Consider the following 21,247-nt stretch of genomic DNA (forward strand, 5'->3'; position numbering starts at 1 on the left):
CAGTTCTCCTTCTAGGACCTGGCCTCAACTGCCACTCTGCGAAAAGAGAGCTCTTTGGGAGCTGCGGTTTGGGGCTAGCCAGTGGAGAACTCACCAAGGATTGCCAAGGTTTTCTATGTCCAGTGAGGTCTAACGTGGCGACTCAGCGTTGGCTTTCTGAACCAGACTATTATGGTATGGAAAACATCCACCTGTAGCCATCAAAACAGTTGGTTCGGGGTGTGGGATTAGGGAAGATCTCATTGAGATGGTGACACTGAACAGTGGCTTGGAGAGAGTGAGTCAAATGGATATCTTGGGTAAGAGCCTTCCAAGAAGACTAGCCAGCAAGTGCAAAGGCCCTGAAGAGAGATGGCAAGTTCAAAGAACAGCAAGGAGACCAATATGGCTAAAGCAAAGTAAGCCAGGGGGAGAGTGGATGATGGCAGAGGAGGCTAGAGAGGTAATGGGGGAGAGGGTGAAGAATTCAGATCCTGTGGGTCTTGTAGGCCGTTGTGAGGACCTTGAATTATGCAGAGGAGCAGCGATATAACAGTTTTTAAAAGGATCACTTTGGTTGCTGTGTTGAGAACAGACTCCCTGGAAGCAGGGGCAACTGGACGAGAGAACCCAAACACCTGAGTCTAGACTCCAACAGTTGTGAGAGATAATAATAAAATAATTTTTTTGTTTTAAGCAGTAAATTTTGACACAGATTGTTAAGCTACATTATCTGATTTTTTTTTTTTCTTTTTCTTTTTTTTTTTTGCTTTGCTGCGTGGCTTGCGGGGATCTTACCAGGGATTGAAGCCAGGCCAGGGCAGTGAAAGCACCGAGTCCTAACCACAGGGCCACCAGGGAATTCCCTAAACTACATTAGATAGCAGGAACAATGGTCATTCTCTCACACACACATTCCTGCAATTTCCTAATCTTTTGGAAGCTTCCTCTTTTTCTATCCATCTCTTAAATCTTGAGTTGCCTTAGCTCCCTGCCAGTTAGGAGGCAGAGTCTAATTTCTGCAATAAAAATAAACGAGTTTGACTTCATTCAACATTATTTATTGCGTGCCTAATATGTGCCAACCAATATCTTAGATGCTAGATGCTGGGGATACAGCAAGCAATGAGAAAGATAGGACTTGTAATTTTCCCCAGACTTTCAGCCAGAAGAATAGGAGCTCAACTTAGAACTTACTCAGAAAAAGTCCTGAGCCACATCCATAAAACCAGCCTATCCCTGCCCTGCCTCTCCTTCACTTTAGAATGCTGGTGATGAGTTATTGGGAAATTATTTGTTTTAACTCAAAACACTGAATTGGTAAAAGGGAGCTGAGCCATGAAGTGATTGATTTGGCCACAAGAGACCTGAAACTTGACTACCTTTTCCTTCTGCAGCAAGATTCTCTCTCTCCTTGGTATTAGCCCAAGCAAGCAGAAGCCTTGGGAATTATAGCATGGTTTTGAGGTAAGAACTAGTTATGAAGTAAGAACAGCATTCAACTTCATATCTGTCATCCATTTTTTAAAATTTAATTTTATTTTTTATACAGCAGGTTCTTATTAGTTATCTTTTTTATACATGTTAGTGTATACATGTCAATCCCAATCTCCCAATTCATCCCACCACCCCCCACACACACACTTTCCCCCCTTGGTGTCCATATGTTTATTCTCTACATCTGTGTCTCTATTTCTTCCTTGCAAACCAGTTCATCTGTACCATTTTTCTAGATTCCACATATATGCGTTAATATACGATATTTGTTTTTCTCTTTCTGACTTACTTCACTCTGTATGACAGTCTCTAGGTCCATCCACGTCTCTACAAATGACCCAGTTTCGTTCCTTTTTATGGCTGAATAATACTCCATTGTATATATGTACCACATCTTCTTTATCCATTCGTCTGTCGATGGGCATTTAGGTTTCTTCCATGACCTGGCTATTGTAAATAGTGCTTCAATGAACATTGGGGTGCATGTGTCTTTTTGAATTACGGTTTTCTCTGGGTATATGCCCAGTAGTGGGATTGCTGGGTCATGTGGTAATTCTATTTTTAGCTTTTTAAGGAACCTCCATACTGTTCTCCATAGTGGCTGTATCAATTTACATTCCCACCAACAGTGCAAGAGGGTTCTGTCATCCATTTTAAATGCTCATGTTTAAACTAGCAAATGTTTTCAGGGAGCTAGAGGACTTTCTCCGCTAGTTGAGGAAAGTAGTTGAGGGATTACTTCACTTTAAACTCACTTTAAATTATTCCCTTAGGGCAGCAGTTCTCAAACGTTTTGGTCCCTGGACCCTTTACACTCTTAAAAATTATTGAGTGTAAAGCAACTATACTCCAATAAAAATTAGTTGAAAAAAATTATTGGGGGCTTCCCTGGTGGCGCAGTGGTTAAGAATCGCCTGCCAAGGCAGGGGACACAGGTTTGAACCCTGGTCCGGGAAGATCCCACCTGCCATGGAGCAACTAAGCCCATGCACCACAACTACTGAGCCTGTGCTCTAGAGCCCATGAGCCACAACTACTGAGCCCTCATGCTGCAACTACTGAAGCCCACGCGCCTAGAGCCCGTGCTCTGCAACAAAAGTCACGGCAATGAGAAGCCCATGCACCACAAGGAAGAGTAGCCCCTGCTCACCACAACTAGAGAAAGCCCACGCGCAGCAACAAAGACCCAATGCAGCCAAAAATAAATAAATAAAACAAATTTCTAAAAAAAATAAATGATTGGGAACCCCAAAGAACTTTTGTTTGTATAGATTGTATCTGTTGATATCTACCATATTAAAAATTCAAACTGAGAAATTTTAAAAACAGTAATTCATAAAAAAATAGAAACAATTAAACCTATTACATGGTAACAGTAACATTTTAATGAAAACATAACTATGTTTCCAAAGCAAAAAAATTAGTGAGAAGAATGCAATGGTTTCATCTTTTTGCATGTCTCATTAATGTCTAGCTTAATAGAGAACAGCTGAATTTTCTCATCAGTTGTGATACGTTGTTTTGGGTGATGAAAACCCGACCTCACACAGATACATCGTTGGAAAAGGGAAAGTTATTTTAATAGCCTTTGTCAGATAATGGGGGTATTCTTCGATACTACACACCAAACTCAATAAGTGGTAGTTTGTTAAAGATTAGTTGCGATGTAGAATCATTTATATCAATGACCATTTTGTACTCTTATAATACTTGCACTTTGAATGGGCATTTTACCCATGCATGATTTTGCAACTTGACGCATTGATCATTTGTAAAATACTGGTTCACAAGGTTATGTAGATCTTCCCAATGTTGACTCATTATACAATATTTTTAAAGTCACATTTGTTAATATCACCACCAATCTCATTAGAAAAGTCCTTAAGAATGTTGGCAAGCTTGTGATGACAAATACAAGTTTCCCAGACTTCTGATTTTCTCTTGAAAGCTCAAATATTATCACTGTTAGTGGTTTTCCTTGAAATGACTGGCTTACTTCACTCATTTTGATAATTTTTTGTCCTCAGTTTGTCAGTTGTTCTTTCAAGTAAATATAGTGTTTTGTGAAAAAAGCAGTAGGTCAAAAATCAAACAATGGCCCAAGTGCTTTTCTGGAGACGACTATCATACTTCTTTCATATATGCACAGAAGTTTTACATGTGTACTTCCTGTTTCATCACATAGAATATTAAAAAGATGTGTACTCAAGGACAAAGATTTAATAAAATTATTTTATTGCCTCATCACAGACATTAAGTGAAACTTACTTTGTTTTATTATTTTTTTATTTTAATTTTTATTTTTATTGCAAGTGTGTGGCAGTGAAGAATACAGTGACTATTAATACAGTTTGGTATCTCTGATTTGATTGATGCTAAAGCACCAGCAGTTTTATCCACCATTGCTTTTGTACCATCAGTGCAGATATCAGTGCAGCGAAAGAGGCAGATAGTGTTTTAGTATTATTATAAAAATAGCCTTGACCTGATAGATCCCCTGAAAGGGTCTTGGGGACTCGCTGAGGTCCACGGAGCTTACTTTAAGAACTGCTGCCTCGTGGACTTCTTGCTGGCTCCCACTGCTTCTAGTCCTTACATTATGGCACTCACCACAAAGGACTGTCATCTCCTTTTTCATGTCTTCTGTATCACACTGGGAGCCCCCTGAGGACAAAGGCTGTATCTTATTTACTTCTCTCTCCACACATCCTAGCACAGGATCTGGGACATGCTAAGTAATAATATTAAACAAATTAGAAATTTCTCAGAAATTTCCCCTCATCCTCCCATTTGGTGGTAGGAAAGCTGGGCTGAGGGCCTGGGTCACTGACAACATCTCTTCTTCGAAACACTTCTTTTCATAAGTCAATCTACATTATTAGCCCTCATGCCTAGCCTCATTCTTATTATTTACTTTTAATTATTAATTACACAGGAAGTATTTAATAAATGCTTATTGGATACAGGCTATTCCCTATAATGTGTTTCCTGTTCACATTTCTTCCCTAAGGGACATTTATGTGTATGTGTTTGTATGTGGTGGGGAAACAGTTTAAGAAGGTCAAGCTCTAAAGTTCTCTTTAAACTATGGGAGACAAAAGAAACCTTTCAAAAGTTGGGCCTTGGCTCAGAAATACTCTTCCCACGGTCTGCAAGAGATCTCTCTTTGGGAATTTACTGGCCACATCACAATATTCATCTACTCCATCTGGCTGAAGACTTGTCAGTGGGGCAGGGAATTATTATTTTTAGAGTGCTGAGTGAAAGATAAAAGTGAAAAGAAACTCTACTTTGGCAACCAATTGCAGGTCCCAAAATATTTGTGTTTTATTTTTGTACATAAGCCCAGCAGTTTCCTAATAGATTCATGACAAGTTAGACAGCTAATGATGCTCCAGTGTTTACATAAAGAGCTTGGAAAGAAACTTCATTAACTTCATTAATATTGAAGGAATTCAATATTTCCTTTCAAGCACACAGAATTTTCATTGTTGGTGGTTTTGAAGGTCAGAATCTGGACATTTATGCTCTAAACTGATGGGCCAACTTTAAAAATAAGTGATTTAATCAATTTTATAATTTTCTTCCTTTATTGAAAAACTTTTCAGATGGCTGATTTTCCTTGTTTTTAAATTGGAAAGTATGGTTTATTGGCCACCGTTCATTTATTTATTGAGTGACTACTATGTGCCAAGAATAGTTTTAGGCTCTTAGGATATATTAGTGAACAAAAAAGGATCCAGCCTTCATTGTAGCAGGGAGAGGCAGCATAAATTATAAGGAAGTTTAAATAATAAATGAGTAAACTGTACCATATACTAAAAGGTGATAAGTACTTTGGGAATACAAAAAAGTTAGGCAGGGAGGAGGGACAGGGAGAGGAAGAACACCATATTGACAGCATAAAGTCTTAGAATTTTATAGAGGTTATTGAAATTTGTGATCTGTGTCTCATTTAAATCTTTCCACAACTTTTTAAAAAAATATTTTATTTATTTATTTATTTGGTTGTGCCAGGTCTTAGTTGCAGCTTGAGGGCTCCTTAGCTGCAGCTCACCAGTTTAGCTGTGGCATGCAAACTCTTAGTTGCGACATGCATGTGGGATCTAGTTCCCCGACCAGGGATCAAACCCAGGCCCCCTGCATTGGGAGCTCAGAGTCTTAACCACTGCGCCACCAGGGAAATCCCTTTCCACAACTTTCTATCTAATAAATTTAGAAATAGATACAAAAGGAACAGGTGAGATCAGTAAAAATGGTGAAGTTCCTCCAAAAATTCTCTCCTCCATAAAAGCAAATTGTCAGAATCAACTTGGATCATGTTGGATGTGCATCCATGAATGAACAATCATGTCGCTTTTTAAAGTCTGTTGGTAATTAGTCACTGCACATCTCATTCAGTTCATTCACAGGCAGCAAAGAATGTAGTTGTGTTGCTTCCTTGCCTTCCAGTGATAAACCCATGTGACATTAAAAAAAAAAAGGATAATTGAGAATTGGCCAACAAAATGAAAGTGCAGCAAATAAATGAGAAGTGATAATGCTGGAAATGAAATTCAAATTGAGCATAAATGGAGTCGTATCATGGGGAAGTTAACATTTCTGTCTTGAAAGAGTATAGATATGCAGCCAGAAGGACTTAGTGAGGTCAAGCTTATCCACGTAAATGAGGAAAGTGGCTGTGACAAAAAGGATGAAGGTGTCCCAGAGGAAGTGATGTCAGCAACAACTTCACATGAAAGGAATTCTCAGAGAGATTTCATGAGATTGAAAGTACAAAGAATAAAATGTTGGAAGGTGATCCAAACTTAGAAAGGAGTATGACCATTCACCAAGACAGAGTAAATGCTTGCTCCATATTATAAGACAAGAAAAAAGAGGTAAGCACTATTCAAACTACTCTTTTTTTTTTTTATGAAGAAGCCTGAGAAACTAGGGACTGAGGGAGGTTGTTTTTATTTATTTATTTTTGGCTGTGTTGGGTCTTCGCTTCTGTGCAAGGGCTTTCTCCAGTTGCGGCGAGTGGGGGCCACTCTTCATCGCGGTGCGCGGGCCTCTCACCGTCGCGGCCTCTCCCGTTGCGGAGCACAGGCTCCAGACACGCAGGCTCAGTAGTTGTGGCTCACGGGCCTAGCCGCTCCGTGGCATGTGGGATCTTCCCGAACCGGGGCACGAACCCGTGTCCCCTGCATTGGCAGGCGGATTCCTAACCACTGTGCCACCAGGGAAGCCCTCAAACTACTCTTGATAAGCGTTTTACAAAGAAAGCAATTTAATTCTTAAATCTTCTAAATGCTTTAGATTTCAATGTACTAAATAAATATTAGTTTTACTAGTTTTTCGTTTCCTTGTACATTTATAATTGTAGGAGAGTTTTTAATGTTTTAAGAAAACATTTGTCATGGAAGAGTGGTAATTTCCCCCATTGACTATTATTATTTTTTAAAGTTATTTATTTATTTGTTTGTTTATTTATTTATTTATTTTTGGCTGCGTTGGGTCTTCGTTGCTGTGCGCGGGCTTTCTCTAGTTGCGTGGAGCGGGGGCTACTCTTGGTTGCGGTGCGCGGGCTTCTCGTTGCGGTGGCTTCTCTTGTTGCAGAGCACAGGCTCTAGGTGCGCGGGCTTCAGTAGTTGCAGCGTGTGGGCTCAGTAGTTGTGGCTCACAGGCTCTAGAGCGCAGGCTCAGCAGTTGCAGCGCACGGGCTTTGTTGCTCCGCGGCATGTGGGATCTTCCTGACCAGGGATCAAACCTGTGTCCCCTGCATTGACAGGTGGATTCTTAACCACTGCGCCATCAGGGAAGCCCCTCCCCCCACTTGATTATTAAGATCTCTTTGCATGGTTTCAAAGGGCAGGATCATTTTTACAGCCTGGCACTACTGTGCAAAACGAAGATTTCTTATATATTAAAATTTAGCATACAATGATGATAAGCATGTGAAAACGCAGCATTTCAAAGCAATGGTAAAGGATAGGTACTTCACAAAAGGAAGCTGAGGGACTTCCCTGGTGGTCCAATGGGTAAGACTCTGTGCTCCCAATGGAGGGGGCCTGGGTTTGATCCCTGGTCATGGAACTAGATCCCGCATGCATGCCACAACTAAGAGTTTGCATGCCACAAGTGAGAAGTGTGCATGCCACAACGAAGATCCCGCGTGCCACAACTAAGACCCGGTGCAGCCTAAATAAATAAATATTTTTTAAAAATTACTGTTAAAAAAAAAAAAAAAGGGGGCTTCCCTGGTGGCGCAGTGGTTGAGAATCTGCCTGCTAATGCAGGGGACACGGGTTCGAGCCCTGGTCTGGGAAGATCCCACATGCCACGGAGCAGCTGGGCCCGTGAGCCACGATTGCTGAGCCTGCGCGTCTGGAGCCTGTGCCCCGCGACGGGAGGGGCCGCGATAGAGAAAGGCCCGCGCACCGCGATGAAGAGCGGTCCCCGCACCGCGATGAGGAGTGGCCCCCGCTTGCCGCAACTGGAGAAAGCCCTCGCACGAACCGAAGACCCAACACAGCCAAAAATAAATAAATAAATAAATAAATAAATAAGAAAATCCTTTAAAAAAAAAAAAAAAGGAACTGAGGAAACTGGCAAAGGATTTGGAAAACCTGTGGCTGTTGTCTGTTGTCCATGGTCAACATGTGGTTAAGCCAGGATATGAATACAGGCAAGCTAACTCTAGAGAATGTGCTCCTAACTAGTATACTATATTGCTTTCCTGTGGTGTATATCCAATATATGGTTTCTTCCATAAAGAAAAAAAATTTTAATTCATAAAAATTTAAAATTTTTTATATTAGGAAAGAACATATATGAAATTAAATGGCAAAGTACAGACTGGGAAAACATATTTATAACATCTGACACAACAAGGGGGTTAATATACAGGACATAGTGCCTTAGTTAACATGTCAGCAGGCTTTGGAGCTGGCAGACAACAATCCAAATTGTAGCTTCATTACTTACTACTTACGTGACCCTGGGCAAGTTACTAATTAATCTTTGCTCTAGGTTTCTCATCTGGAAATGGGCATAATAATAGTACTTACTTCATAGAGTTGCTGAGAAGATAAAACAAGATAACATATGTATAGTATCTAACACAGTGCTTTGCTGTGCTTATTATATTAGTACTATGCAAAGATTATTATAAATCAATAAGAAAAGAATAATGAAAATAATAGAAAAACGGACAAAAATACATAAAGAGCAGTTCATGAAGAAGAAAAACAATTGTTCAATATAGTAAATAACCAAAGCAATGCAAATTAAAATAAAAATCATATAATTTTTCTGCACATTAAACTAAATGCCCAAGGTTGGTAAGAGTTTAGGAAATAGATACTAAAGGGAGTGAAAACTGATACATCTTTCCTAGAGGGCAATTTGGCAGATTGATGAAGTGATTTTAGGAACTTAGCCTAAGAAAATAAATAGGTAGGCAAGGATATATGCATGAGGATTTTTTTTTTTTAGTTCATTTATTTATTTATTTATGGCTGCATTGGGTCTTCGTTGCTATGCATGGGCTTTCTCTAGTTGCGGTGCGTGGGCTTCTCATTGCGGTGGCTTCTCTTGTTGCAGGGCATGGGCTCTAGGTGCACGGGCTTCAGTAGTTGTGGCTCGTGGGCTCAGTAGTTGTGGTTTGCAGGCTCTAGAGCGCAGGCTCACTAGTTGTGGTGCATGGGCTTAGTTGCTTCGTGGCATGTGGGATCTTCCTGGACCAGGGCTTGAACCCGTGTCCCCTGCATTGGCAGGCGGATTCTTAACCACTGCTCCACCAGGGAAGTACCTGCATGAGGATGTTTATTATAACATTTGTAATTTTCAATACGAAAATTTGTAAACAACCTTAATGTCCATCTGTAGAGGGTTTTAAATGAATAAAAGTTATGAAATTCCTTACAATGTAATACAATGCAGCCAATAAAAATAATGGTTAAAATGAGTATCTGCCTTGTTCCAGTGACCATTGTTTCCTGCTTGGATTCCTCCTTGCCTCCAGTTTCTCTCCCTGTCAACTCATTCTTTACGAAGCTGCCAAAGGCAAATCTAATCATGTCACTCCCTTGCTTAACCCTCTCATGCCGGCTCAATGCAAAACCCTCGAAGAGCCTCCAAGGCTGGAGTCTTAATCTCTTTCTTCCCTTCACACTCCAGTTAACATGCTTCTCAGCTGGCCTTTGTATCGTTATTCTCCCTAAGGATTTAGCATTTCTCTGAGCCACTTTGGTTAGAATCATCCTGTTCTGTCTTTTGACGAAACCCTTCATTTCTCCTTTGGAGCTCTTACGTAAATGTTATTAAATGTTGTTTATGCCATTATCTGTTTAATATATGTCTTTTCCATTAAAGGTTAAATCCCAAGAGGGACAAAATTATCTGTTTAGCCACCGTTTTACCCATTGCACCTAGTGTGGTGCCTGACATAGCTGTTCCATGCAGTCACTGAATGAATGAATGAATGAAGAACTAGCTACAAACTATACAGTGGGACTCCAATTTGGTAAAAGAGGAACCAAAGACTGTGTGGCCGGTACCAGACAGAAACGGACTACCTCCTGCAGGCGCGTGCTGGCCACGCCCTTCCCTGAAGAGGAAAGAAGGGGGAAAGGCGCGCCGGGCGGGTGGGACAAGGCAGCGGGAGCTTGGCGGGAAAGCCGAGATGCGGGGGAGTCGCGGCCTCTGGGGCTTTCACGCCTCCAGCTCCCTGGGCGGAAAGGGGCTGCCGGAGGAGGGGGCACGTCTCCTGTGGACCACCCAAGGCGCAGGGGTCGGGGAGCCGTAAGGCGAGTGCTAACGGCGAGGCTCATCTGGAGAGTCTGACTCCGAATTACGGGGAGGCAGTCTTCGGGGTGCGCACAGCCCCAGGGCAGGGGCTCAAAGCCAAGGCCGAGCTTCCCGCCAGGGCAGCGTCAGGGCGCGCCCTAGAGGACGGCGTGGAGAAGCGATGGGAGAGCGCGACTTCTGGGGGAACTGCACCCGCACGATGCTCTTCTAGACAGCACCTTAGCTGTGTGGTACCTGGAGGCGGCGTGTGGGGGTGGGTGGCAATGCCGCTGCCTCCTCTTCTGTCACATCCTGATTTGGGTGTCTCTCAGCCAGTGCAAGGCTCTGTCCTCTAGAAGGTCAGATTCTTCTGCCCACCTGGTTACTGAAGGTGGACTCCCATCCTCTAAATCGCCACACCCATCCCGGAAGATGCCAGGCCAGCTTTCTTTCCCCCTTCTGGGCAGAGGACGCCTTATTTCCCTGCTTAGCTCCAGATTTCATCTTTGCCATTGAGAAGCCCCACCACTCCCACGTTGACACACATCTCCTTTGCTCCCAGCAGGACCCTGAAGTCCTGGAACAGTCTTCTTTAACATCCCTCGGGAGCCCAATAAATGCACTCTGAAGGAATGAATTCATCCATTTATTCAACTTTCCCATGTACGAGAGCTTCTTTGATGGAGTGTCACAGAGGCCCTTAAGGGAGGGAGGGCTGGGGCAGGGATGTGCATAAAGCCTAGGAAGAGGTTTAAAGTCTAGGCTTTATTTTAGAGTTGGGTAGAGAGGAGCTATTGAAGATTTCAGAGAGGACATAACTGGCCTTAACCCGTGCAAAGTCTTGGGGGTAAGACAGCAGACAGGGAGTCAGGCTGGAGGTGATGCAGAAGTGATGAATAGGGGGTGGTAGTGGTAGTATAGATTTAATGTTGAATACACGTATGTTCTGAGCCAGGGACGGTGGTGGCACTTTGTCAGCTGAGACTTAGTTGGAGAAAGAAAGTCAGAACTCACACCTTGGGGTTGGAGGGAGAGGAGGAAAAGACCAATATGTGAGGGAGAGGGTGTTCAGCAGTTTCTTCATTCTTGGTTCAGGTGACCAAGGAGGATGGCCATCATTCCCTATCCATCCCTGGAGCCTTGTGCGGGGAGGAGCCTCCATCCTCCCCTCTCCCCCTGAGTTTTTAGTTTTGAGTCCAGGCTGAAACCAGAGAAGAACAAGAAGAGAAAAAAATGAGCTGAAAACTGAAGCAAAGTCCATGGGGTGGGGAGCTAGAAGGCCCCCTTCAAGTAGCTCAGGCCTGGCAGCTTGTGCTGGGCTTGTGGAAGATTCCTCTCACAGATGCGAAATAATGCTGGAAGCAACCCGAGCACGTGTAGGGCTTGAGGGTCTGCGGGGCTGGGCCACCAGTATCAACCCACTGCTCCACTCCAACGGCACCCAAGGGCGGAGTGCGCTGGCTTCCTGGGCGAGGCCGAGTGGGACCCGCGCAGGAGCAGTCCTGCTGGCCCGCGGCTGCCCTCTGGCGCCGACTCACTCCTCCCAAGGGCTCATGTCGGTGTCGATGGCCACACAGTTGTATGCAGCGTAGCGGAGCTTCTCCTCACACACCTTGGCACTGCAGGGGGCAGGGAGCTAATCAGCGCCAGGTGTAGAGGTCCCTCCATCACAACCAGGGGCTTTGTGGCTCCAATTTGTGCACCCAGTACCCGAAGCCCTTCTCCACCCTAGGATGCCACCCTCCCCGCCCGCCCCCGCCCCCCCATCTCCCCAGGCTGGAACCTAGGAAACCCACCTGGCATAGTGCGGTAGGAAGAGGGTGCTGGAGCAGGTGGAAGACTCAGGCAGCGCATCTGTGGTCTCATAGCTGGGGGCGTGGAGGGACCAAAGATCAGAAAGAATTGCAGGCGCACAGGGCAGGGGTCTGACACGTGAATATGTTTGTGGGGCAGGGCAGAAGGCCAGCCACAGCCTCCTTCGACTGGACCTCCCCTCCCCATCCGCACTCACCCCAGCTTGTCCGGGTAGATGTAGATCCGAGCTGGCAGACGGCTGCGGCCTGTGACAAAGCGCAGGAAGCGGCTCCGGTCCTCTAGATGGAGGAGAAGGAAATCAGTGCCCGTGTGCTGATCGTGGAAGAAGTTCTTCAGCTTCAGCCCTGTCTCTGTATCCCAGGAGTGGAGTCCGAACCCAGACATTACTCTGCCCTTTCCACTGACCGTTGGTGAAGTTGTTCAGTGCCTCCCAGAAATACTGCACCCGTGTGTCAGATGGCTCGAAGTCTTCAAACCGGGCTGGTGGGGACAAAACCAGACGGAATTAATTCTTAGGTTCTTAAGCCCCACCCTGGGACTGCGCTGCCCTGCCCCACACTCACTGAGCTTGCGCAGAGCATCCACAGTGACCTCTGGGTCCCCGCACACCTTCTTCTCCAACTCTTGCCACGTTAGCAAGTCCAGCACAGCCTGTGGCACCACTTTCAGCAGACCTGCTTGCATGGCTGACACCTGCGGAGGAGGGAAAGGGCCTGGCTGGGGAAGAGGGCACAACTCCCAGCTCAGCGTGTGGTGGGGACCCTTGGCCTCCACTCATGGAGACAATGTACCTCTGTACTTCACTGATCAGCAGGAATGTGGGGAGAGGGATGGTGGGGGCCGGAATTCTTGGGATTGGGTTCTGGTGGCCTATCAGGCTGGGCTCTGGCTATAAGGAGCTCAAAGCTCTCTGTTCCACTGGCCTCTGGGTAGTACCTGCTCCTTGCTCTCCTCTAGCCGTGCCTTCTGCACCAGTTGGATGAAACGGGAACGGTCCTCAAATCCCACCACGATGCCCGCACCCCCAGGGATCAGCTCCACCACCTGCTGGTCACTCAGCACAGTGGTGAAGGTTAGCTCCTTTCCAAATTTGAACTCAAATGTCTCCATGTCCATTCCTTCCATCACTTCCAGGAGCTTTACCTGGGGGTTGAAGAGAGGCAGGAAGGTCATCTGTTCATTGTGAAGACAGTCCTTGTTTTTCCTCAAGAAGCTCACAGGGAAGCAGGAGAGGCAGCCAGGCAAGGCAGTCCTCACGCAGGCAATGGGGGCAGTGAGGGGGTTAGTACCAGGGCTGTGAAAGCATCAGGACGATGCCTAACCGGGCTTGGAGATCAGGGAAGGTGTCCTGGAGGAAGTGGCAGCCAAGCTGAGACCCAAATGATGGCTGGGAATTGGCTGGGCCACCAGGAAGTCAGGAGAGAGAACATCTTGGAAAAAGGTGGAAAGAGCAAAAGGCCTTAGGAATCTGTCTGGCTGGAGCCTGATCATGAACCAAGTGTCCAGAGATACAGGGGTCATGTAAGGCCTTTCCGGACTCTGCATTTTATCCTAAGCCCAGAGTGGATCTACTGAATGGTTTAAACAGGGAGAGTGAAATGAATTACTCTGGATGCTGGAGATCAGATGGGTAAGAATGGAGACAGGGACACTGACAACTTTTGCAGTCAGTGGTTGGGTCAGAAAAGAAAGTGGCTGAACCAGAGGGAAGGCAGTGAGATGGAAGAAGTGGACAGATTCCAGAGGCAGATGTGACAGAATGAGGGAGGTGAGGGAGAAGGAGGAGTGCAGAATGACCGTGAAGTGCTTGGCATGGGGAGGGGTGGGTGGTGGTGCCATCGTCAGACAGGGAGCCCTAGAGGGCAGTAGACTGGGGACAGGATGAAGAGTGTGTTGATCCTGAGGTGCCGTCTTGGGACAGATGTCCAGCAGGTAAATGAATATATAGCCCCAGGCTCAGGAGAGAGGTTGGGGCTAGAGATAAGGAAGTAGGGGTCACCAGAATAGTGACAGTAGTTGAAGCTACTGGAGTACATGGGATTGGAGAGGGAGCACGTATGTGGTAAGAGAAGGTTCAGGACAGCCCTGGGGAGCAGCAACCTTGGGGGCTGGGCAGAGGAAACACTGGTTTTAGGCCCTAACTCACCAGCACAGAGTCCACAGCTGGGAAGTCCTTGCTCCAGCTCACCTCCTCACCAGAGAGCTGCTTCCACACGAAACCAGGCAGAGCCAGGACCTGTGAGACAAATACTACTGTCTTCTCACCCTGAGCTGCCCAGGTTTGGCTGGCTCTTCTTTCTTCCAAGAGCCAGGATTAATCTGGTGGGGTGCAGAATAGGCTACTCACCAGGAACTCCTTACCCCGAAGGGCAGCCCCCATCAGCTGTCCGATCCACTCGTACTTGGCAAAGTCTCGGCAGGAGGGGTTGGGCACATACATATCCCGGGCCTCACCCGTGCCATTGCCCTGTCCCCGAGACAGAGCTGTCAGCACGGCATGGGATGGACCCTACTTTGTTGCCCCAGATGCCTCAGAAACTTCCCTGAACACCTTCCACTGGGGGCCCTGAATGATCCCTCTGAATACACAATGGCTCCTCCTTCCCTGTCTGTCCAGAGGCTGCCCCAGGCAACTCAGTCTCTCCTCTGCCCCCTCTCTAGCTTAACCTGGTACCTGGGAGGTTCGCAGAGACAGAACAGCAGAAACAGTTTGGGAGGTAGGGATGGGAGATTACCTGGTTGGCTGTTCGGACAAAGAAGGGCAGAGGCACAGGGGTGTCCGCCGAGCTAGGGCACAGTTCTTCTGACATGTCTGCCAGGCTATCCCGGAAACCACCCCCTGAAATGACAGATAGATGCCCTCAGCTGGGGCACACAAAAGCCTCAGCCCCCATAATGGGGTAATAAGCAAGTCCCCTATCTGGTTAGCTGGTGATCTCAGAAGCCTCTACCACTCGAACTAGGGCTGGACCCTTGTTATCGTCCCTCAGGGCCTCACCTTGGTCAATGATGCCTTCTGCAATGAATTTACACTCCCACCACTGGTCATAGCGCATGGGCCACCTGTAAGTAGGAGTGGGTCTCTGTCACCACACTGGGCCAAGGCTCAGAATGATGCACCTGCCCAGAGTCCACCCAGGAGTAGGGGCTACAGAGGGGTAATGGTGAGGGGACCAGAGGCAGTGCGTGGGTATACATGTGTACATGTATACCCTGAGCAGGTCCCTCGCCCCTATGCCATACCTGTAGTCCAGGGGCTTTTCATACTTGTCAGAGGGCTTGAGGCCTTCATAAACCTGGGGGCAGGGGAAAGGGGAGGGAGTTGTGGGAAAGTCTGTGTCAAGACCTGGCCCCACTCTTGCCCAAAGACCTTGCTCAGGTCCCTGTTGGCCCAGCCCCCTAGGCCCCTTACTGACCCTCCCTCAGTCTGACCCCAGGTGGTCCAAACCTGGGTAAAGACAGCGTTCTTGCAGGCAGGGTCCCTTAAGGGGCAGGCACGGTGTTCCATGGCGAGGCGCCGGTTGATGTATAGGCGTGGCATGAAGCTGGGCTTGCTGCTCTCTGAGTCACGCAGGCACTGGGCCACCAGGCCTGGCCGCTGGCGTGACAGCAGCAGGAACTGCTTCACTTGCTGGGGAGGAGAGGTGGCCAGAGCAGGACCAGCAGGCAGTCAGCCTCTGTCCAGGCCCTGGAACCCTTCTCTATTCCTGGACCTAATCCCATGATTCCAGTTCAAGCCTAGTCCATCCCTGGTCCTTGCTTCCAGTCTCTCCCTTAGTCCAGCCACCAGGGAGAGCTTTCTAAAACAAAAAATCCAACTTTGGGGCTTCCCTGGTGGCGCAGTGGTTGAGAATCTGCCTGCCAATGCAGAGGACATGGGTTCGAGCCCTGATCTGGGAAGATCCCACATGCCGCGAAGCAACTAGGCCCATGAGCCACAATTACTGAGCCTGCGCGTCTGGAGCCTGTGCTCCGCAACAAGAGAGGCCGCGATAATGAGAGGCCCGCGCACCGCGATGAAGAGTGACCCCCCACTTGCCACAACTAGAGAAAGCCCTCGCACACAAACGAAGACCCAACACAGCCATAAATAAATAAATAAACCCAAAGTTAAAAAAAAAAAATTACCTCTTAAAAAAATTAAAAAAAAAAAAATCCAACTTTGTCATTTCCTTACATAAATCCTTTCCAGTGGCTCCACTGACCAGGAATGAAGTCTGGCCCCAGGGCCGTCTGCTACCAGGGCCTGCTTCCTATCCACCTTCCCCCAGCCTCATCCCCATGTCATACTCACATCTACGAGCAGGCTTCTCTCACGTCATTTTGAGGTGCTGGTAACTCCCAGTGTGCACCTTTTATGCAACCTGCCCTGTCCATGCTGTAACCTCTCCTCCCCGAGCTCTGTATATTTCACACGCTCTCTGGGGAATAGCACCCCAAACGCGACATTTTGACTATTTGTGTCTGGCTTTCTTCCTATGTTCCCAGAGCCCCACAAAAGCCCAGGCCTAGAGTAGGTCTAAGAACTCTCTGATGAGGAGTGAACAACTGCCTCAGCAGAAAGGGGGTGCCCAATGCCAAGACCAGTATTGCATGGGTCAGGCTCACCTTAATCTCACTGAAGGTGCCCAGCGTGTGGTCCCAGGCAGGTACCAGGTGGTGCAGGACGCTGTCTAGGATCTTTATGAATCTGGGGTGGGTGGGTAAAGATAACTGCAGCTAAAGAGTTTGGTATGGATGCAAAACCCCCTCACTCCCCAACTCACAGGACAGGAGAAGGCAGGGCCCAGGGACTGCTCTGCCTCTTGAAGTGGAACAGCTTACAGTATAAGACCTTGGGGGCCTCTTCCACACAGACATACAAGGCTCAGGACAGGGGACAAGGAAGGGCCTGACTGGCCCAGGACCACAGCCACCTCTGCAGGAGAACAGCTCTGCGGTATAGCACTTCCGGATCAGTGCCTTCCAGGCGTGGATATCGCACCAGACTGGTGGGCTGGAACAGGTCTGCATTCAGCCCTAGTTCCCGCTGTCTAGATGACTTGATCTTGACCCCTCGAAGACGCACGTCAATCCCATCATCTGGAGGAAGGAGTTAGAGTGAGATCACTTACTGTGCCTGCTGCCTTTTTGGCCCTCAGACCTGAGAAAGGCTCCTTAATGCTCAGCCTTTTGTTACCCCAGCCCCTAGAAACTTGGGACCTTTGGGATCCCCTCCTATAACCTGATTCTGATTATTATATTCTTTGCTAGTTCCTGTGTCCACCACTATAGTTTGGGGATGCCTGAGGGTCCCAACTCCGTTCCTCTTCCAGGTGAGCCCAAGCACTTCTATGGCTTTAAGGCAGGCCTCTTACTCAGCACCTTCCACCTGGCTTGGGCCCCAAAGCTTCAGATCCTAGAGTTAGTTCAGCTATCACCTTTACCTCAACTCCAAGCCCATTTCCTTCTCTCCACACTCACTGCCAGCTAACCCCCATCTACAAACTGGGCTCCCTTTCCCTCCTTAGGGCCTTAAGCCCCACCTCGGCACTCGACGATGCGGATCTCGATGACTGGGAGGTGGACGGTCATGTCCTCCAGGACACAGACATCCCCGATCAGGGTCCTGAGAGGATGAACGTGAGGCACTTTGGAGACCCCTTGTCTTCAGGGATTGCTGGAGTCTCGCTCGAACTTTTGCTTCCAACGTGGGCCAGATCCTACAGCTAGGATCATGTCCCACCTCTCACCCCAGGCCAGTTCACTCACTCGTCAATGCTCACATCACTCAGTTTCTTCAGGTTGTCCCCTTCACCCCCATAGATCACCACCCGCTTAGGCATAAAGTTGTCATCTGTGGTATCCACCGTGAGTAGCAGCTTCCTGAGGGTTAAGAGTGTGCACGTGGGTCTTTTACACTCACAGGCATGTGGCTCACCCACCCCGTCCTACTCAGAGCCCACTCACTTCACAATGGTGCCCTTTTTCATGGTAAGCCGTACCCAGTGCTGGCACTGGGACCCATCGCTCTCCCAGTAGGTGTCCGCATTGCTGTCTGTCAGGCAGGACACATTGAACTCCTCCTGGGGAGGGGCAGAGAGGTGGAATCAGTGTTTACCCCCACTCCCTGAACTGGGGGTGTGCTTTGGGCCAGGGAGCACAAGAGAGAAAGTACAGTGGAGCTGGGTTAGAAGCACATCTGGTATGGGTGGAGGTGTCTAGGGGTTCCTACATGACTTCCAAGATGGGGGGTTGGACTGAGTATGGCCTGTGGGGATTCAGATTTGGTCCTGGCCTAGAGGTGAGAGTTCTGGATCTAGCAAGATGTGACTACATCTTGTTTGGGGTGGGAGGAGTCCCAGCACCCACCGTGTAGGAGGAAACGTCTATGCTCTCCACATACTGCTTCACGCTACCCAGGTTCTCATCCTCCTTGCCCAGGTGGTCGTACAAGAAGTGGATCAGGTCCTCGTCGCACTCGTAGGTCCACGTCGGGGGCACATAGCTAAGCAACCCCAAGTCCCTAATTAGGTCGGGCCCAGACCTGGAGCTCCTTCCTCCCCATCCCATCCCAGCTCACTCACAGTAGCCTTTGTACGGCTTCTGTATATGCCTCGGCCGGCTGAGGCCTTGATCCCAGGCGATGCGAGTATGTCAGGTCCACCACCTGTTCCCATCTGTGCGCACAGAATCGGGGACGGGATGCGGAGACATCAGCGAGCAGCAGGAGACCCTGGAGCCTTCTCCAGATCTCTACCCCTCTAAACTGCGCCTCCAGAAGCCCCACCCCAGCTCCCTTCAGGTCCCGCCCCGTTCTGCTGTAAACCCTGCCTCCACTCCAGATCCCACCACCCGGGCTTTGCCACACTAGGGCCCAGCAGTCTGACAGTAAGCCCCGCCCCTCCCAGTGCAGGACCTGAGCACCGGGCGGTAGTCCACTCCAAAGAGCTGCTGCTGCCGTTGGAGGTGGTCTGGAGTGTCGATGGGTACGAGGCGGGCCCCGCCTTCTGCCGGGCGGCACACCAGCAGCCAGCCTTCGTCCAGCCCGCAGTCGCCCAGGTGTTCCGCCAGCTGCTCCTGCCGGGACGCGCCAGACGGGGACAGCCGTCAGGGAACCGCCGGCGGCAAGCCCTGCCCAGCCCACGGCAAAGGGCACCGAACGCTATGTCAGCTCAATATGGGGGAGGGGAGGGGAACAGCCAAGGGCTTCCCTGGTCCCGGGTCTTGCACCTTGGTCAGTTTCACCCAGAGCCCGTGGCCGTTGCACAGCTCCTCGCCCGTGGTGCGCACGCAGGCGCCGCGCCGGAGCTCGATGCTGTCGCGGGCGGCGCGGAGGGGCCCGGAGCCGGTACAGGTGGCCGGGCCCGTGGCTCCCACACGCAGCCCCGGGCCCTCCGCCTCCCACACTGGCAACAGCACTCGCGACGGTCCCGCCGGGTCCTTGTAAAGCTTGTAGAGCACCTCGCGCGGCACGAAAGCTAGCGCCGCCGGCAACGGCCGCCCAGCGCGGAGGCTCTTCGCTGCCTCCGCCAGGAAGCGCACGCGGCCCAGCAGCTGCCGCGGGGACTCTAGCGCCGCGCCCGGGCCCGGGCCCGCCATAGCGCGGTGGCCCAGGGAAGCCCAGGGGCGATCCGGCCCCAGGAGCTTCGGCCCGGAAGGCTGACGAAGCTTCCCACCACCTTCAGCCCCGCCTTCGGCCAGCCTTCGCCGTAAGTTTTGGACTAGGCGCCCCGCACGTTCCCGCCGTATTTGTCCTGTGTACTCGGATACTCAATCCTGTTATCTGTTTCTGTGCCTCCCGCTCAGCCAACCAGACCCAAGTTCAGTAGTAGTTCCTACCTGATCAATCTACCCACTCCAATCCCATTGCTACTACCACTTAATCCCCACTGCTACTACCCTCATTCAAGCCACCATCCATCCTATCTAGCCCGGAAAGTTGCAACAGCTATTTCTCAGATCCTCCGGCCTTCTGTTTTGCCTCCGTGCCCCCAGTGAGTCACACTACAACCAGAAGAATCTTTAAAAATCTGTTAGATATCCTCTCAGGCTCCCCATCCTAGGGGCAGTGTGACTAAAATGTTTGGGAAAATAACCCCCTCCTCAGCTCGGCTGCTGACAGGAGTCTTGAGTCATTTAGGCTTGATCCTGGTGGTTACTCCTAATCCCAGGACACTGGTGATCATTATCCAGTTTCTCCCAATAATTCTGAACCAAACGAGAGGAAAGGCCGAGGTGGTTAGGGAGGAGGCAAAAAAACACGGACAGAAGCTGCTGGTGAAGTACAATCATGGAGGAAAAGGCAACTTGGTCCTGCCCCGTTTCTTTTAAAAGTTTACTGAGATATAACTCACACCATATAATTCACCCATTTAAAGTGTACTACTCACTGGTTTTTGATATATTACATTAATTTAAAAAAACAGTGGAAAATATATATAACAAAATTTGCAATCTTAACCGTTTTTTAAATGTATAATTATCTATTTCCAATACTTTTTCATCACCCCAAACAAGAAACTCTGTACCCTTTAAGCAGTGACTCCTCATTGCCCCCATTCCCCAGTCCCTGGTAAACTCTAATCTACTTTCTGCCTCTATGAATTTGCCTATTATAGATATTTCATATAAGTGGAACCATACAATATTTGTCCTTTTGTGTGTCTTATTTAACTTAGCATGTTACAACAATGTTGTAGCGTGTTTCAGAATAATTTATTTTTATGGTTGAGTAATATTCCATTGTGTGTGTGTGTGTGTATATATATATATATATATATATATATATATATACATACATACACTCACTACATTTTGTTTATCTGTTCGTTGATGGACACCTGGGTGGAAAGTTTGTTTTGATATAGTTTTCAAATAATTGAAGTTATCAAGAAAAAAATAAATGATCCCATGTAATTATGACAGTTTGCCATTTTTTTCTCCTTAATAAGTTGGGAACACAGTGCCTCTCTTCCCTTCTCTCCAAGCTATTTGTATGCTTTCACACTACTACAAGATAAAGTGAACAAATGCACTTAACAAAGGCTTGCATGACCTGGACTCTGTAGACAGCTCCAGCCTCTTTATTTATTTATTTATTTTTGGCTGTGTTGGGTCTTCGCCTCTGTTCGAGGGCTCTCTCTAGTTGCGGCAAGCGGGGGTCACTCTTCATCGCGGTGCGCGGGCCTCTCACTATCGCGGC

At 48.1% G+C, this 21,247-nt stretch overlaps 1 protein-coding gene across 2 annotated transcripts; it reads right to left on the minus strand.

The window, feature by feature from the left end:
• Positions 1 to 10,880: 10,880 nt before the first annotated feature.
• On the minus strand, positions 10,881 to 19,725 carry HECTD3 (HECT domain E3 ubiquitin protein ligase 3). 2 transcript variants are annotated; one of them, XM_057529383.1, is made up of 21 exons: positions 19,276 to 19,725; positions 18,962 to 19,122; positions 18,630 to 18,722; positions 18,415 to 18,550; positions 18,013 to 18,128; positions 17,815 to 17,928; positions 17,589 to 17,671; positions 16,980 to 17,145; positions 16,672 to 16,753; positions 15,512 to 15,694; positions 15,307 to 15,359; positions 15,062 to 15,126; positions 14,799 to 14,902; positions 14,411 to 14,530; positions 14,210 to 14,299; positions 13,000 to 13,206; positions 12,627 to 12,756; positions 12,469 to 12,543; positions 12,260 to 12,341; positions 12,045 to 12,116; positions 10,881 to 11,449 (listed from the first exon to the last, which is right to left on the minus strand). In XM_057529383.1, exons 1-21 carry the CDS (start codon positions 19,642 to 19,644, stop codon positions 11,371 to 11,373), a joined length of 2,580 nt encoding a protein of 859 aa, XP_057385366.1. In that variant the 5' UTR covers positions 19,645 to 19,725; the 3' UTR covers positions 10,881 to 11,370. The 2 variants fall into 2 exon arrangements, with proteins under 2 accessions (XP_057385366.1, XP_007164624.2); XM_007164562.3 differs by having other exon boundaries at positions 10,881 to 11,867.
• Positions 19,726 to 21,247: the final 1,522 nt, after the last annotated feature.

The sequence above is a fragment of the Balaenoptera acutorostrata genome, chromosome 1 (genome assembly GCF_949987535.1).
Source record: "Balaenoptera acutorostrata chromosome 1, mBalAcu1.1, whole genome shotgun sequence".
NCBI lineage: Eukaryota > Metazoa > Chordata > Mammalia > Artiodactyla > Balaenopteridae > Balaenoptera > Balaenoptera acutorostrata.

Excerpts from the sequence above, each read along its gene's own strand:
- HECTD3 (XM_007164562.3), bottom strand. The coding sequence starts at position 19,644 with ATGGCGGGCCCGGGCCCGGGCGCGGCGCTAGAGTCCCCGCGGCAGCTG. Across the intron at positions 18,551-18,629 it reads GAAGCCGTACAAAGGCTACT|CTATGTGCCCCCGACGTGGA; the intron begins GTGAGTGAGCTG and ends GGGGTTGCTTAG. Across the intron at positions 16,754-16,979 it reads AGAGCTGTTCTCCTGCAGAG|ATTCATAAAGATCCTAGACA; the intron begins GTGGCTGTGGTC and ends CACCCACCCCAG.